This window comes from Dunckerocampus dactyliophorus, chromosome 11, assembly GCF_027744805.1.
Source record: "Dunckerocampus dactyliophorus isolate RoL2022-P2 chromosome 11, RoL_Ddac_1.1, whole genome shotgun sequence".
NCBI lineage: Eukaryota > Metazoa > Chordata > Actinopteri > Syngnathiformes > Syngnathidae > Dunckerocampus > Dunckerocampus dactyliophorus.
In genome coordinates, this window is record NC_072829.1 from 3,520,901 (window position 1) to 3,538,958 (window position 18,058).

At 41.7% G+C, this 18,058-nt stretch overlaps 2 protein-coding genes across 6 annotated transcripts; one reads left to right on the forward strand and one right to left on the reverse strand.

Moving 5' to 3' along the window:
* Positions 1 to 4,472: 4,472 nt before the first annotated feature.
* Positions 4,473 to 6,917, forward strand: LOC129190287 (cathepsin Z-like). Its single transcript, XM_054792867.1, has 6 exons — positions 4,473 to 4,591; positions 4,756 to 4,919; positions 6,047 to 6,226; positions 6,293 to 6,443; positions 6,530 to 6,692; positions 6,766 to 6,917. The coding sequence occupies exons 1-6, from the start codon at positions 4,473 to 4,475 to the stop codon at positions 6,889 to 6,891; spliced, it is 903 nt and encodes a 300-aa protein (XP_054648842.1). The 3' UTR covers positions 6,892 to 6,917.
* Positions 6,918 to 8,616: 1,699 nt separating this feature from the next.
* LOC129190285 (transmembrane O-methyltransferase homolog) lies at positions 8,617 to 18,049 on the reverse strand. Of its 5 annotated transcripts, none has more exons than XM_054792862.1 (6): positions 17,947 to 18,049; positions 17,690 to 17,722; positions 12,262 to 12,355; positions 10,774 to 11,055; positions 9,088 to 9,284; positions 8,617 to 9,020 (listed from the first exon to the last, which is right to left on the reverse strand). In XM_054792862.1, the coding sequence occupies exons 2-6, from the start codon at positions 17,720 to 17,722 to the stop codon at positions 8,673 to 8,675; spliced, it is 954 nt and encodes a 317-aa protein (XP_054648837.1). In that variant the 5' UTR covers positions 17,947 to 18,049; the 3' UTR covers positions 8,617 to 8,672. The 5 variants fall into 5 exon arrangements, with proteins under 5 accessions (XP_054648837.1, XP_054648836.1, XP_054648835.1 ...); XM_054792861.1 differs by having other exon boundaries at positions 8,617 to 9,014; positions 12,205 to 12,355; XM_054792860.1 differs by having other exon boundaries at positions 12,205 to 12,355.
* Between the last annotated feature and the right edge of the window lie 9 nt (positions 18,050 to 18,058).

Here is an 18,058-nt window from a genome sequence, read left to right on the forward strand (position 1 = left end):
TGTTCAACCTTCTAGGCACCGCTTTATTAAGTCCTGGTCAAAAGTTTAGAGACACATGCTCATGCTTTTGAATGAGAAAGTGTCTCCATACTTTTGACTGGTACTGTGTATGGCTGGTATTGTATCTATCAATAAACAAGCATACATCTTGATGTAACACCAAAGTGCACCATCTTGTTCAAAAGAAACACCTGAAGGAGGTCAGTCACTTTCCTTTTTGGGGGGCGGAGGTGTCCACTACACCACCAATTAGTCAGCATGAGTGACAGATGACGGTCGCGAAGGCTCAGCCCGACAGCGGGTCGGGTTGGTGCCGGGTCTCATTTAAGCAGAGCGCAGCAGTGGTCCTGAGGTGTTATTTCTAGAACAGGATGGAAACAAACACGGCGCTTATGTCAGGAGGTCATGTGGTGCTGATGCTGTTTGCAGGAAGACAAGCCAGCAGAAAAAGTTAGTTTGCTTTGCCGGGTCCCCAAATGTCATGTTTACACCAAATACTGCATGATGAAAACACAACTCATACACCCATCTATGAAAACACAGTATATACTTTATTATTATAACATTGGATGGATGGATGGATGGACGGATGGACGGATGGATGGATGGATGGATGGATGGACGGATGGATGGATGGACGGACGGACGGACGGACGGACGGATGGACGGACGGATGGATGACAGCCTGCCTTGCTCACCAGTTTGTCCACGTGTGTGGCGTCCTTACACACAGTATATCGTTTTTTTCCCACTTTCAGCTTTTCCCTGTCCGAAAAGTTCCCCTTAGAATCCATGACCACCTTCTGTCAAAATCAATAGAAGTCTTGGAAATCATTTCACTTAGAAAATGTCGCAAATTATTGATTTTTTGGCTTGATGTTTACATTTTCAGCTCTCCCTGCCATCTTTACCATTCAAAAGCAATGGACACCTTGCATTGACACTCATCCTTAACAACAATATAGATATACAGATACCAGATAAAACAATGTCTATTTGTTTTTCTTCCACAGTTAGCAACACGAACATTCCCCAATCAAATGCTTTTTTTATTCCTGGTTTCCCTCCAAACTTATAGATCCATCCTTTCACGTTGCAGTGTGTGCATTTTTACTAAAATCAATTGGACCCTCAGTGGGCTTTGAAGCACAATTGATCCATTATGAAAAGAGTCGGATCCTTGGCGAGCAAAAAACACAGACTCGTTTGAATGATGCACAAAAGGTCAATGATACTAAAATGCCGTCTTTGTGTTCATTTATTGAAGTTTTTTCTTCGGTTTTGCACCAAAAATCTATGTTGTATGTCAAGTGTTTGAACTTTCATTAGTTGTGTTTAAAAACTGTCAGCATTAAAAAAAAAAAAGGCCAAGGACAATCCCACTTCTGACGCCAAATAAAAAATATTCAAGTGGTGGAGGTCTCCTTAACCCGAGATAACATTCAGCCGTCTTGAATTGCGACGTGGTGGGAGGTCTATTTTCTCTCCATCTTCCCTCACTCCACAGGGAGAGTGCATTTTGTGTGTGTGTGCGTGTGTGTGTGTGGGGGTGTGTGTGTGTGTGTGCGTGTGCTGGTTTAAGCCAGGATCAGAGGTGGGTGGCAGAGTTGCTTCACACTGCAAGATCTTTGCGCACGATCAAAAAGGAGAACCTTCAAGTAGGTCACCGGAGCTGTGTTTCAGGCTGACTCTGCAGATGCACAAACCTTTTTGGACTTCATCTTTCACCATTTGGGGTGGGTGGGGGTGCAGCCCACCAGTAGTCGTCCACAAAAACAGCACAAATTAGCCAACCATAGAAATAGTTCATTTCATAAAAACTCATGGATGGTGCTGATGGGCCTGATAGTCCCATACGTGGCAGTGAAGTGTATTTTTTGCCACTACGGCCCCATCTGCTGGACGTGCTGGGTCACTGCCTCCTCCCCAATGCAATTGGACAGTAGCGGAAAAGTAGTATAATATAGTGCATCAACACCTGTATCTGGACCTGCACCAAAATGTAATGGTGTCTCCCGCTATATAGTTGAATATTACAATTTATTGTTGTTATTATTTATTATATATACTAAAGTATATATAATAACATATAATATTTATTAAATATATCATTAAATTAATATATATATATTATAATATTTAATATGTTTTACATTTTTAGAATATATTTAACATGTTTAAAAATGAGATTATCACGTAATATCGTAATAAATATATAATTGCTGTAATTTAAGAAAAAATAAGTAATACAAGTTGATTAAATACGATTTTTTAAATGTAGAAATAAATTGACTTCTTGCATAAAATTACAAAATGATTTGTGGAAAGTGAGCTATAAAGTAAAAAAAAAATACATCGAAATAGCGGCAGTTTATTTGATTTATTCCAGTCTTCACTTTATTCCAAATGATTTTCTACTCACGCTATAAGAAATCAACAATACAGCACATAAAGGTTTAAACATTAGCGAGTGTTTCCTAAAGACATCATGAAAAAGACGCTCGTTAAAACACTTGTAGCCGCCCCCAGTCTCCCCCTCTCCTCTTTTTCCCCTGGGGATTCTTCTTCTTCTTTGTTGGCTACTTTACATTTTGGGGTTGCTGAGTGATGTTTTCATTTAGAAATCATGCTTGTTTTCATAAACTTCCTGTTGTCAAGGTTATTGTATTCCGAAAGTGACACCTTGCTAGCTTCATGCTTTAAAATGGCAAAAAAAAAATCCACTTGGACATTTCGCCTGATTGTGGTTTTGTCAAGCAAATGGCGCCATCAAGTGGACAATCTGCGTTATTTCCTTGACGAGTCCCCTTCATATTCCACTCAATCCAAAGTGAGCTGCTGTGTAAAAAAACGAATTAACAATAAAATCGTGTAGTAAAATGACAAGTATTGCTTTGTCACAAATAATAATATGTTGCAGTCTTCACTCAGGAAATGGATATTAAATCATATGGAATGGAGATCCTGTAAATAAACAATATCACGACTTTGAAAAAAAAATGATGCAGCACACTGGTCCATTTTGCTAAAATGTCATTGTAGCAACTCAAAATGATTCTCAGTAGTTTGTGTGGCCCCCACGTGCTTGTACGCATGCCTGACAACGTCGGGGCATGCTCCTAATGAGACTACGGATGGCGTCCTGGGGGATCTCCTCCCAGATCTGGACCAGGGCATCACTGCGGTACCTGGACGCATGGAGGAGATTCCAGGAGACAGGTAGTTACTCCAGGAGAGCTGGACAGGGCCATAGAAGGTCCTTCAACCCTCAGCAGGATCGGTATCTGCTCCTTTGTGAAAGGAGGAACAGGATGAGCACTGCCAGAGCCCTACAAAATGACCTCCAGCAGGCCACTGGTGTGAATGTTTCTGACCAAACAATCAGAAACAGGCTCCATGAGGGTGGCCTGAGGGCCCGACGTCCTGTAGTGGGCCCTGTGCTCACTGCCCAGCACCGTAGAGCTAGATTGGCATTTGCCATAGACCACCAGAATTGGCAACTACACCACTGGTGCCCTGTGCTCTTCCCTGATGAGAGCAAGTTCAACCTGAGCACATGCGACAGACGTGAAAGGGTCTGGAGATGCCGTGGAGAACGTTATGCTGCCTGCAACATCATTCAGCATGACCGCTTTGGTGGTGGGTCAGTGATGGTCTGGGGAGGCATATCCCTGGAAGGACGCACAGACCTCTACAGGTTAGATAACGGCACCCTGACTGCTATTAGGTATCGGGATGAAATCCTTGGACCCATTGTCAGAACCTACGCTGGTGCAGTGGGACCTGGGTTCCTCCTGGTCCACAACAATGCCCGACCTCATGTGGCTAGTGTATGCAGGTAGTTCCTGGAGGATGAAGGAGTTGATACCATTGACTGGCCCCCACGTTCACCTGACCTAAACCCAATAGAACACCTCTGGGACATTATGTTTAGGTCCATCCGGCGCCTCCAGGTTGCTCCTCAGACTGTCCAGGAGCTCATGGATGCCCTGGTCCAGATCTGGGAGGAGATCCCCCAGGACACCATCCGTAGTCTCATTAGGAGCATGCCCCCACGTTGTCAGGCATGCGTACAAGCACGTGGGGGCCACACAAACTACTGAGAATCATTTTGAGTTGCTACAATGACATTTTAGCTAAATGGACCAGTGTACTGCATCATTTTTTCACTTTTATTTTTGGGGTGTCTTTGATTTCCCCCCTCTATAGGGTGATCATTTTCATTTCTATCAAATGATGTGGCATCATTTTGTTACTAATACATCACCCACTTATTATCAGAAAACATATTCAACGTCATTTTCCCCCAGTTTAGATCTGATGTGTTTTCCAAGTGTTCCTTTCATTTTTTTGAGCACTATATTTTTCCCCACAAGCAGCAGGGACTCCCAGGTGCTGTCAATCAAGCCTGATTGGCAGCTCAGCGTGACTTTTATTCCTCAGTGTCGTGTTGGTTGTGTGTCTGCTTCAACATGTCTCCATGTTTGTCTCTCCTGGTGTTGCTGGCGTCTGTCGTTTTAGCAAAAAGCTTTTTAAGCAAGAAGCCTCGTTGTTACCTGCCGCCTCCACGCAAACACCACTTTGGAGTCAAGTGAGTTTTTTTTTTTATCTTTTTTTGCTGTGGGAGAACGTGGATAATCATGCATGTCCCAAAGTACACGCCATCATAAATAAACTATTGGGGAAAATACCCGCTGGGATACATTGTGGTTGTCTGCTCGCTAGCATGCATTTATTGTTTTCTGGTGGCCCCAGAACCGCAGCCAGGCCTCATGAGCTGCTGAACCTGGCCTTGCTGCCAAAGTCCTGGGACTGGAGGAACGTGAACGGCGTCAACTACGTGAGCGCCACTCGGAACCAACACATCCCTCAGTACTGCGGGTCCTGCTGGGCTCACGGCAGCACCAGCGCCATGGCAGGTGGGTCCAGAACGCCCTGACTTCTTCACACTATTTTTATTATCATACATCAGAGAAAGTATATTGTCTGAAACAGTTTAAATAGATATAAACAGATTTTTTTTGTGTGTATTTTTGTGCATTTTTCCTCGTGTGTGTGTGTGTTTTGAAAGTTTCACCATATTTTTCACCTCCCAGGGGACTTTGAAAACTATACTGGTGCGGATGATTTGGCATGATCGTGGATCAACATGTCTCATACTGCTGGCAGTATTTGCTTGAATGTAGTTTAGTACGCTGCACTGTCCACACCGCGGTGGTATACGGCGAAGCGAGTTTAGTGGGTTAGCGAGCTGAGTGGTACGCCGGACTAGCGTGTTCAGCGAAGGTAGCTCTTTTAAAGCAGCTGTATCACCATGGTAACTTAGGCTAAACTCCAGGCTTTCAGCTTAAAATCAGCTACCACAGTTTGAGAACCTACGAGGTTCCTGAGGGGCCATAGAGGAGAAAAATAAAAATACAGCATTCCCTGATATTATCCATCTATAAGCGAGAGATTTTCAGACGAGGGAATCCGATATAAGCTCCTGCGAGCACCAGGAATAAAATGTAATATGAAACATGAATAATTAGGCCAGCATTGGCAGATGTAAACGTCACCGCAGTCCTTGCTTGAGTACTCGCCTCAACACTGCCATCTAGTGGCCACAACGAGATACAAGACTTGGATTTAAGTACGTTTTTGCTCTTTTATTTTTTTGATGGTAAATGTTAAAATGTCAATGTTGTGCAATGCTGAGCGTCGATAAATGAAGACTAGTAGGGTATAGTTGGTAAAATAAATGAGCGTTGACTTGTTCATTACATGCTCAGCAGCTCTACTGGCGGCGACAGTGTTGCTTTTAGCAGTCATAATCTTTTGGGAACTCCTCATAACGCTCCATAATTACATACTCATTTTTTGTAAAATACACTGGCTGGGATCGTGTCACTTTTCAGCGGAAGTAGAATGACGTCAAACGCCCCCGTTCACGTAAACGTGCACTCGAAGCCGAAAACCGGACTTGACAAAGTTGACGACCACCGTCGCGGGACCAATTACACACCACCAACACCACCAGAGTTACAATCTGTTTTGTGTTGCATAGATCGCATCAACATCAAGCGGCGAGCGGCGTGGCCTTCAGCCTACCTGTCCGTGCAGCACGTGTTGGACTGTGCCGCCTCGGGCACCTGTCACGGCGGGGACCACGGCGGCGTGTGGGAGTACGCCCACAAGCACGGCATCCCCGACGAGACCTGCAACAACTACCAAGCCATCGATCAGAGTAACAATGATCGAGCGCAACGTCTTTCGCTTTCTATTCGAGTTTGTACCAGGTGTTTTCTTTCAGAATGCCACCCTTTCAACGCGTGCGGGACGTGTGTGACGTTTGGCGAGTGCAGCAAGGTGCAGAACTACACTTTGTGGCGAGTCGGCGACTTTGGCGCCATCAGCGGAAGGGAGAACATGATGGCGGAAATCTACTCCAAAGGACCAATCAGGTGTGACGACCCTTATGCAGCATTTTCTGCCTCCTGATTGATGCCAACGTGAGGATGAAATGTTCTTTATTTTGTTCATGCTGCAGCTGCGGCATCATGGCCACAGAGAAACTGGACGCCTACACGGGAGGACTGTACATGGAGTACATGGAGCATCCTGAAGTCAACCACGTCGTGTCAGTGGCTGGGTGGGGGGTCGAAAACGGCACCGAGTACTGGATCGTGCGGAACTCGTGGGGGGAGCCGTGGGTGAGTCCATCTGCAAACATGCCAGTGTTTTGGTTTTTTGACTAGCTGTAATGGGGATGCGTCTTCCTGTCAGGGCGAGAGAGGCTGGCTGAGGATTGTGACGAGTGCCTACAAAGGAGAGAGTGGGCCTCTCTACAACCTGGCTGTGGAGGAGGACTGCATGTATGGAGATGTTCTCATGCCATCACAGCACTCGTAGATTTAGCTGCATTTGGTCGTCTTGTTGCACAATAAAAGACATGGATTACGTTCATGTTGTCTTATTTGAAGGTAAAATAGCATCCAATGCACCTAAAAACTAAACCTACAGTGGTGTGGAAGTGTTTGCCCCCTTCATGATTTCTTTTCCACAATTAAATGTTTCAGATCATCACATTTAAACAGACAATGACAACACAAAATGCAGTTTTTAAATAAAACTTTTTAAGGCAGAAACAAATTCCAAACCTACATAGCCTTGTGTGAGAAAGTGATTGCCCCCCCACGTTAAAACATAAGATTGAGATCTATCAGTGTGGAAAAGGTTATAAAGCCATGTCTAAAGTTTTGGGACTCCAGTGAACCACAGTGAGAGCAATTATCCACATATGGCGAAAACATGGAACAGCGGTGAACCTTCCGAGGAGTGGCCGGCCAACCAAAATGACCCCAAGAGCATAGCAATCCAAGAGGTCACAAAAGACCCCAAGAGGTCACAAAAGACCCCACAGCATCCAAAGAAATGCAGGCCTCACTTGCCTTAGTTAAGGTCAGTGTTCATGACTCCATAAGAAAGACACTGGGCAAAAACTGCCTGCATGGCAGAGTTCCAAGACCAAAACCATCTCAATACTCTGGAGAGAAAAGTTGAATGTTTTGGAAGGTGTGTGTGTCCCATTACATCTGGCGTAAAAGTAGCGCCGCATACCAGAAGATCATACCAACAGTAAAATATAGGGGTGGTAGTGTGATGGTCCCGGGCTGTTTTGCTGCTTCAGGACCTGGAAGACTTGCTGTGATAAATGGAAGCATGAATTCTGCTGAAGGAGAATGTCATCTGTTGGTGACCTCAAGCTGAAAGCAACTCGGGTTCTGCAGCAGGACAATGATCCAAAACACACCAGCTGCTACCAGCACATTGTTGCTGCCCAGGGGGGCCCAACCAGTAATTAGGTTTAGGGGGCAATCACTTTTTCACACAGGGCCATTTTTTTTTCTCCCTTAAAAAGTTTCATATAAAAACTGCAGGTTCAGTTGTGTTATCATTGCCTAATATTTAAATTTGGTTGATGATCTGAAACACTGCAAAAAAATAAATCAGGAAGGGGGCAAACACTTTTTCACACCACTGTATATCAGTGGCCAACGTTCATATCAAAGTAAAGTTTCTACTTTTCTCTCAATATTTTGACTCTATTCTGGTAAAATTACTGTTTTTTGTTAATTGTCCAACTATTTCAACTTCTTGGAATATTACTTCATTGCCATACATTATTTTTCCTCATAATATTACATATTACAAGTTAATTTCTGTAAAATTGTGACTTTTTTTGTTACGATACATTTTTGTCAATATTTAAAATTTCTTGTAAAACTACTGTTGATTTTCCCATTTTTGTGTGTTTTTTTTTTAAATCTCCAAATATTTCAACTTTCTTCTTGTAATGTTTCTTCTGGTAATGACTTCATTCACATTACTTTTTTCACAACCTAATATTTATTAATATTTCAATTTTATTTTGTTTCTGATATGACTAATCTTTCTTTAATCTTTCAACTTTATGCTCCTAAAATGCCATTTTTTCTCATCACAATGTTCCTCTCTGAATTTTTCGCTTTTTTCCCTTAATGTTTTGACTTTATTTTTGTATAATTACTGCAGATTTTTCCATTTTTGGTGGGTTTTTTTAAGTTTTCTTGTTAACATTTTTAGAATATGCCATGGGCCAAAAAAAAAAAAACAAGCATGGGCCACAAATCACACTAATGTACTGTATATGATCAATGTGTCATATTACTGGAGCCCGCCTTGGTGCTTTGCATCTCAAAGAAGATCTCCATCATCCCATCAAGCTGTGACTTGATGCGGTAACAATCCTGTCTGTTACGGACCAGTTCTTTCAGTTCCTCCAGGCTTTTGTCCCTGTGGTTCCTGAAGATCACGACCACGGAGCAGCCGGACGGACAGAGCAGCTCCTCTCTCTCCAGAGCCAGCAGGTCGAGCAGATACAGGCTGGGGTCATGGTCCATAAGCACCAGGTCGAAGCCTCCACCGGTTTCTTGTGTGGGTTCCAGGTAAGAGTGCAGTTGGGGGATGACTTCACAGGACTTGCCCGTCAACACCTGGAACTGGAGAATCGCAACCTGAGGTCACTTTTTTCCTTATTTTTCATCTGCTTCTCTCGTCAAAGCGTACATGAGCATGTTTGAATCCGGCCACCAGGATGATCTCCTCCCCGAGGTCAGCCACCTGAGGGTCCTGCTCTACTGTGATGAGCCTGCCAGCCGGGGGCAGCAGTCGCAACAGGCTCACGGCGCTGTAGCCGCAGTGCGTGCCCAGTTCCAGAACACGAGTCGGGCGAACACGCCGGACGACCTCGTCCAAGGCCTCGCCTGAGGAGACACGAGAAATAAACATTCACACCGTTTATTCTTAAAGGTCCCATATTATGAATATTATAGTGCATAATTAATTTTCAATGGCAAAATAAAACAATTTTTTGTCTAAATTGACAGAACAAATACATTCATTATTATTAAAAGTTTTATTTTATTTTTTACTTAATATGTTTTTTAATTTAAAAATGTAAATTTTTTGGCTTCCGATCCGAGCCGATTCGGTACGATCCTTTTTTTCTTTTAATAATAAGCTTTTGTTACAAACATAGATTTGTGGAATTGAATATGGTTATGAAAATAGCCCTCACAGTATTAAAAATGATGCAGCTAAAGTGTTGCTCAATTTACTTTTTATTACACATCATGACCAACAACATTGTTTGGCATTTGTAACAACCCTCTGTGAATCAGATCCTTCATCCAATAAAAGTCCATCCAATAAAAGATCAAATTGGGAAAAAATGGGCATGCAAAATACTTTTAGGGTAGGACTAATCATTTGACGTGGTTGGAGATCAATTTGTGGTGTGATTTAGAATATATGACTTTTTTTTAACAAACTCTTCCAAGTAATTTATTGACGGTCCCTAGTAGAAACAACCAGCGGTTATAGCAGCACTTCCACCACCATGACACAGCAGTCCGGGCATAGTGAGGGGGGACCGGCGCTGTAGCTACGGAGCCTAATATCCAACGTGAAACTAACTTCACCGCGGACATGTCTGCATGGTGGTGTTGCCTTTTCTTCTTCTTGCGGTTGGCGGGAGTCGAGTGGCAACCAGCTTGAGGCGCATTACCGCACCTACCGTGTTGGGAGTGTGGCCCAGAGTTACAAATGTGATACGGCAACCGGATCGGCCCGATCTCGTGGCGGAAGCCGATATTATCCGATCTTCAAAATACAGCGAATCGGCAACCGAGCCTCAAGATCGTATCGGGACATTCCTAGTATGTGATGCTAAAGTGCTAACATTGCACTACCATTTAACAGCCACATGATGCAAGGTTAGGCCATTGGAAAACTACATGATCACACTTACAGCTCACACGTCTGTGAGTGACGGTAGTTGGCAGACCTTGATTTTAAGATGCGTAGTGAAGCCTCTTTTTTTATATTGCCTGGGGTGGGTTAGAGGTGCTATCACGTGATAGCATGGCTAAAAGAGCGTTTTCCTTCATAATGTCGTGAAAAGACGCAACTTCGAGTGATTGTGGAGCAAACTAGTGCATAATAGAGGACCTTTAATCTGGTTAGACTCTTTTATCACAATTAATAGGTGTGCGACCACTTTAGACTCCAGAATTGGGATCTTGCTCAAAACAGGTAAGTTATTGTTCCTATCTAAATCCATAAATTGACATCATTGCCAAAAAGCAATGTACCGTAATGTTACCACTAAACTGAGCTACCAATCATTCTGCTGTGATGTTGTTATATTTGAATATTCAGTTTACACTAGAACACTGATGACTGCACACTAACCCATCCTTGGGCCGATGGAGGCGGATGGGTGCGTGTCGGCGTAGAGGTCAAAAGCCTCCAGCACGCTCTCGGCCTTGCCGTGGGTGCACTGAGAGAAGACGAAGGCATGCGTGCTCCGGGGGCACACATTTCCCCGCAGCAGACGCAGCATCCAGGCCACACCGTCACAGCACCGCTTGGCCACGGTGTGACTATGATGCGTGAACGCCACCACCACGGCGGGAAGCAGCGGGACGGATGTGACCGCAACGACCCAGGAGTTCATGATGGCGGGAGCAAATCCTGCAGACCACAGGAAGACCACTATGGTCAGTGCTGAAGACTTTTTATAAGTGTAGTATTCATTTTATTAATATTCTGATATTTTTAAATGCCATCTAAGAAGAAAAAAGGCATAAAATGTAGTCTGTCTCCACATCACATGAATAATTGGTCACTAGGTGTCAGTAATTGTTCGGTGAGACAAGCACCAGACTTGATTGCCTGAACAACAGGCTGTTATTGCAGGTTCACATGATCTCACAACAGGCACAATAATACCAATAACAACATAATAATCAGAATTGTAAAAACACTGGCTATTGTTGTGGCCGTTATCCAACTAACACTCAACTCTGAACCACCGACGTCACCTCCTGCCACACATCCAGATGACATTTATTGCAACACACACGAGCACAAGTCTTATATATGTTTTACATTGCTCATTTTCTCTGATTATGTCTACTATATTGGGTAATAGGCGTGAAAAGGCGACTGTAGGGGTGTTCTTTCATGTCTTGAGGGCTCTAATAATGTTAAAAACCGTATTTTGTAGATCGTAAATAACTTTTCTATGCCATAACTACAAAAATATTCCATTCATAACCAATTAGCCATGATAAAAGAGATTACGGTAATGGTTTGTTTATATATCACTGTTTAATTATTGGATTTAACAATTCAATTTTATGTTGTAATTAATGGATAAATCAATAAATAATTTCACAATGTAAAAAAAAATTATTAATATTTTCTTTGGATTTTTTTGTTTTATTTTTGCACAAAAAACTTGAACAAGCTTTGATATAAAAGAGAAACTGTAATCTGTTTGTTTTTTTAATAGATTCAAAAGCCTTGAGTCTGCAGCATGACTATGTAGTGAAACACAAATGATTCCTTGAATAATACTACTGTTTCATTTATGGAAAACATTAACCTTAGTAAGGACAAAACAAATAAGTAAAGCAAACACATTTTTAGAGCTCCGGTGACATTTTAGAAGGAAAATAAACCACAAGTGGCTTAAAAGCAGCCTTCCATTTTGCACTATTTGTCGAAAAACACATTGCATCATCCTAGGAGTAAAGATTCTGACTAAAAATGTCCATAATCCAAACTGAAATGCATTTCATAACAAGATGGACAATAGTAGTTATGCAGTATACTTACCGGCTGCAGTGTGTGTGTGCGTGTGTGTGTGTGTGTGTCTGTCAGGCACAGATGCACCTGTCACTGCTTGGACGCTGCAATACTGCAAATAAAGCAGCAGGGTGGAAAAGTCAACCACTTGACCCTTGGTTGGTATCCAGGAAGTGGACGCCTGGAGAGCATATAAATACATTCATCGTAAATTCAGGTCTATACACCAAACACTACAGGTACAAATATGTCAATTTTATTTGACCACAATATGCAAAATGCTAATTGGAAATATCCGTATGCATTAAAATGGTAAAACGAGAGTGTCTCAGAGGGATAAGAGGGATTTACTGTTTTAGAGAGGCCAAAGGTATAAAATAGGTGTGTCCAAGTTAAAGATTACAGCATCTCAGTCTTCTATTTGGTAGATTTATCTATAAAAGTGGCGACAAGTTGTGATCTTTATGCTATTTTGTTGTGTTAGACTGTTTTGCTGTGGTTTGCAACAACATGGCTTAAACATGCTCAAACAAAAAACGAAAACAAATGCACATAAAGTACATAATCATCCAAACAAATATGGCAACTTGCACTCAGCACGGAGCTAACAGCATGATTACCCCTCACCTTCGCGCATTCACGCACAGCATTAACATTTCTGCACAAGGATGAGGTGAAAGGAAGCACGTCTGCCTGCGCGGCTGCGAAGAAAGTCGCAGCACACGGCTATGCTATGATGCATTCACTGACGCCAAACAAAGTGGGACATCACCAAACCCAAAAACGACACATTATTAAGAATAATTAAGTACATGAACATGCAGAACAATGGGCTTTCAACAATAGCTGATAAAGACATTCAACCAAAGCGAAATAAACGCATATAAAGCGAAATAAATTCTAATTAGCATACAAAAGCAATGTATGTAAAGCAAGACAAAAAAAAACAAAGCTACGCCAGCAAATTGAATGTTCATATGTATGAACAGTGAAAATGAAGATGACTAAAGTCCTACAAGCATGTGCGGCGTTGCCGCTGTCTTCGGAGCGTACCTGAACGCACCGTCAGATGCGTGTGGACAAACCATAGCAACAAGGCATGTCACAGTAGGACAAAGCATATTGGACACACAAAGACACGATATAAACACAGATAGAGACAGGTGAGGCTGAACAAGCAGCTTTGGGGCTCCCTGTTGGCTTGGGGGCCCTAGGCAGTCGACAAGTTCACCAGTAGCAAGAAACACTCCTGCCTGGTATCGCTATATTACATCAATGGAAGCCGAGCCAAAAGAACCGACTCTTCTTTAAGAGCCGAGCCAAAGGACCCTGCTCGCTCCTGCCAGCACTCGCTGGCTCGTGGAGCAGCAAGCAATATTTATTATGCTATAATGTTTAGAGTGTTTTTGGCCGTCAGAGGAGTCACACTGCGGCGTCCACAACTCCTCTTATCAGTCCAACTGCATCAAGTAGCACAAATAGTCCAGCAGAGCGGATTTGTTTTCAAAATAAGAGCATCGCTTGACTCCACGTTGACAATAAGTTTCAATTGCGTTCATTTACCAATAAATATATTACGAATATTACAGAAAAAAATAGCAACATTTAAAGGCTGTTTACTTCGCTCAGCGTTCAAACTCACTAATTACTTCCGGTATGTTAAACACGCCCACTTTGCGGCTTGTGTGCCAATGAGAGCATGCCGTTTCGAACACGTGGCTTCAGCTTTCTTGGCTCGTTTGCTGATAATGTAATGTTGACTCGAATAAACCACACCCATTTGGTATTAAAATTAAACAACCATTAAGAGGATGGTGACTTATAAAATATGTATAAAATCAATTACTGTAATTCTTGTGTCATTAACCCCACTTTTCCTGATGGCACACCAGTGACAGCCTGCAATTTTGACCACATGGTTTCTGCTTTTGCGCCAGGAAAACGCCATTTAACTCTTTTTTTGTCCTTTATTTAACCAGGAGAACCTCATTGAGATTAAAAATCTTTTTCAAGAGTGTCCTGGCCTAGAGGCAGCACAATTTACAAGTTACATCAGACATTCATACACACATAATAAAAAAATAAAACAATAAAAATACAAGGTAATAAAAGTAATCAGGCAAAGCATTTACAGCATGATGATTTTTCAACCCAAACATTTAAAAGTCTCTCAAAAGAGTAAATTGAGACCAATTTATCCAGCTTCAAGTCAGATTGGAGCTTATTCCAGAAAAATGGTGCAGAATAACTGAATGCCTTTTTACCTTGTTCTGAGTTTACTCTTGGAACAGTCAACATGATAAAGTCTTCAGATCTCAAGTTATAGCGATCGGTTTCTCTGGGCAAAATATAATCACATATATACCTACGCAGCAGTCCAAGCATAGTTTTATATACAAAGAGGTACCAATGTTTCAGCCTGCGTAAAGACAAGGAAGACCAGCCGACATTATCATAAAGAACACAATGATGTGTGAAGGATTTTAGGTTTGTAATGAACCTCAAAGCACCGTGGTAAACAGTATCAAGGGCATGTAAGGCCTTAGCTGGCGCATGCATGTATAAAATGTCACCATAATCCAACATTGATAAGAATGCTGCAGACACCAACCTCTTTTTGGCAGCAAAAGAAAGGCATGACTTTATCCTGAAAAGGAAACCCAATTTTTTTCTCCGGGTACTCCGGCTTCCTCCCACATTCCAAAAACATGCAGGTGAGGTTAATTGGCGACTCTAAATTGTCCATAGGTATGAATGTGAGTGTGAATGGTTGTTTGTCTATATGTGCCCTGCAATTGGCTGGCGACCAGTCCAGGGTGTACGCCGCCTGTCGCCCGAAGTCAGCTGGGATAGGCTCCAGCATGCCCCCGGTATAGAAAATGGATGGATGGATGGATGGAAACCCAATTTTACTTTTAATTTTTTGCCAGCTGCTGAATATGAGGGGCAAAAGAAAGTGCTTTATTAAGCAAAAATCCAAGGTACTTACAGGTTGACACACGTTCAATAGGAGAACCTTGTAGTGTTATAATATTAGGCAGATTTTTGAAATTAGATTTCCAAGCATTTGTAAACAACATTGCTTTAGTCTTCTCTGCATTTCAGACAAGTTTTAAGTCAACAAGGCATTTCTGAAGCAAATTAAAAGCTTTCTGCAAGTTGAAAATAGCCTGAGTAGGTCTACTTCCTGCACAGTATAAGACCGTGTCATCAGCATAGAAATGAAACTTTGCATCTAACACAGCTTTATCAACATCATTAATATATAAAATAAACCAAAGTGGTCCCAAAACAGAACCTTGCGGTACACCTTTAGACACTTTCAGTAGACCTGATGTATACCCCTCAGCCTGTACACACTGGTATTGATCAGAAAGATAATTGCCAAACCATTTGACACTTTTTTCTGACAGGCCAACACCAATCAATCGTTTTAAAATAAGATGATCCACAGTATCAAATGCTTTTGAAAGGTCGACAAAGAGAGCTGCACAGTGTTGTTTTTGGTCTTTATATTCAATGAAGTCATTAATAACTTGAAGAGCAGCAGAGGTTGTACTGTGGCGCCTCCGAAAACCAGACTGAACATCACAAAGATTACTATGATTGGCCAAGTAATCATTCAATTGATCACTTACAAATGATTCCAACAGCTTAGCCAATGCACACAATTTGGAAATAGGCCTGTAGTTATTTAATGTACTTGCATCACCTCCCTTAAGTAGCGGGTGTACATAAGCAGTTTTCCAAATACTCGGGATTTCACAAGTGAACAAGCAAAGATTAAAAATATATGTCAATGGCTTGGCAATAATGTTTGCAGCAAGTTTCAAATAGTAAGGCTCAATTTTGTCGGGACCTGCTGATTTTGTTACATCTAAAAGCTTCAGTGCCTTCAGCACCTCATCTTCCGTGATGGGGATAAAATTGAAAGACCACCCTTGACAATATACATTATTGTCTAAAGAGCAATTGGTATTTAGGTTGGATGTTTCATACAAAAAACCAGAGGAGACAAAATGCTGGTTGAAACAATCAAGCATTTCAACTTTGTCCATAACTGAATGTGCGTCTTTTAAAATGCATTGAGGAAGCTCAACACCACGATGACTTCCAGACAATGAATTTATAGACTTCCAGAACTTTTGTGGGTTACTCAGATTCTCTGAAGTTTGAGACATATAATAATCAGCTTTAGCTTTTTGAATATTTGCAGTGCAAGAATTTCTTAAATGTCTAAAAGCCATCCAGTCAGAATCTGAGTTACTTTTTCTAGCTTTAGCCCATGCAAGGGCTCGCTTATGAAGAAGAGCTGAAAGATCTGGTGTAAACCAAGCATTATTTCGTCCTTTGATTCGATATTTTTTGAATGGAGCATGTTTATTGATCATATCACAAAATAGTGTATGAAAGTAGCTCCGAGCAACTTCAACATCAGGAATCGTGTAAATTTTCTCCCAATCAAAGTGTAACAAATCACGGAGAAATCCTTGTTGCAAGAAATGTTTTACATCACGCTTTAGTATGATTTTTGGATTAGTCTTTGGAACTTTTGCAGAGCTAACAGTTGCAATAACACAATGATCACTGATGTCATTCACAAACATGGAAGCGTCAGAATATTTGTGAGGAGCATTGGTTAATTTGACATCAATAAGAGGATTTTTTAGATTTGGACGTGTTCAGCAGAGGGTGGACGATAGCAGCCAATAACAGATAAGCTAAGACCTTTTGAAACTTGAAGCTTTATGGCTAAAAACTCAAACTGCTTAACCACTGATTTAGAAAGAATTACTTCAGCTTGAAACTTATTTTTAATGTACATTGCTACCCCCCAATTTTTTTTAGGGCGGTCAGCTCTGTACACTTTATAACCACTGATAGCGATAGCATTGTCAGATACTGATCTATTCAGCCAAGTTTCAGTTATTACAATGACATCTGCATTTGTAGACTGAGCCCAAATGCGCACCCCATCAATTTTAGGAACAAGACTGCATACATTAATATGCAAGAAGCCAAGGCCCGATCTTTCTTTAAAATCAGTCGACTCTTAGAAGCAGCATGACTCTACTGACTCATTCAGCGATAAAAAATTAAAATAAAGTTCGGCATTATAACAAAACAACCATTACGGGAATTGAGATTTTAAGCATTCACTCAATTAGCAAGGCGATTGTAAATAGACCATACACGCACCGCAGCCTTGATAATGGTGCTGCAGTATAAACCCCAGGAGAGTAGGGGGCGATAGTCATCCAACAAGCTTGGCGGAAGCCGCTGTATTGTGGAGGGAAAATAAGCTCTCATGACGCTCAGCGGTGTTATACAGTTATGCTAGCTTCGAAACTTTGTTGATACTCGAATAACTAACAAAGATACAACAACTTGCTGTGTTTCGTTTCCTTAAAGTTTCATTGCAAAAACATACGAGAAATGGGGTTGTTGCATATTTCAAACGTTTTAAGGAGGAATCGCTACCAATGTGCCAATGATTGCAAGCTAGCTAGCGTACCTGGATGTGCTGCTTGATAGATGCTTTATTCATCTGCAAGAGAAAATCACATTTCCAGCAGCTCTGTAAAAATGTCGTAATGAATTTAATCACGACCAAGGCAAGACAGGAGAGATAAGAATAAATAAATATGGAACAGATCACGTCAAAAGTGTAGTGCAATAATACATAATAATAATAATACACAATAAGGTAACAAGTCCAGTAATTTGTGTTTTTATCACTCCCCTCTGTTGGCTAGCTTAGTCACTTCTTACCAGAGAACTCTAGAATTCCGTACCTTCTAAGACGGGTATTTTTAAACGTTTTGTTACATTTAGATGTATTTTTGAAAAAAAAAACAAAAAAACCGTGCCACACTTTATTTTA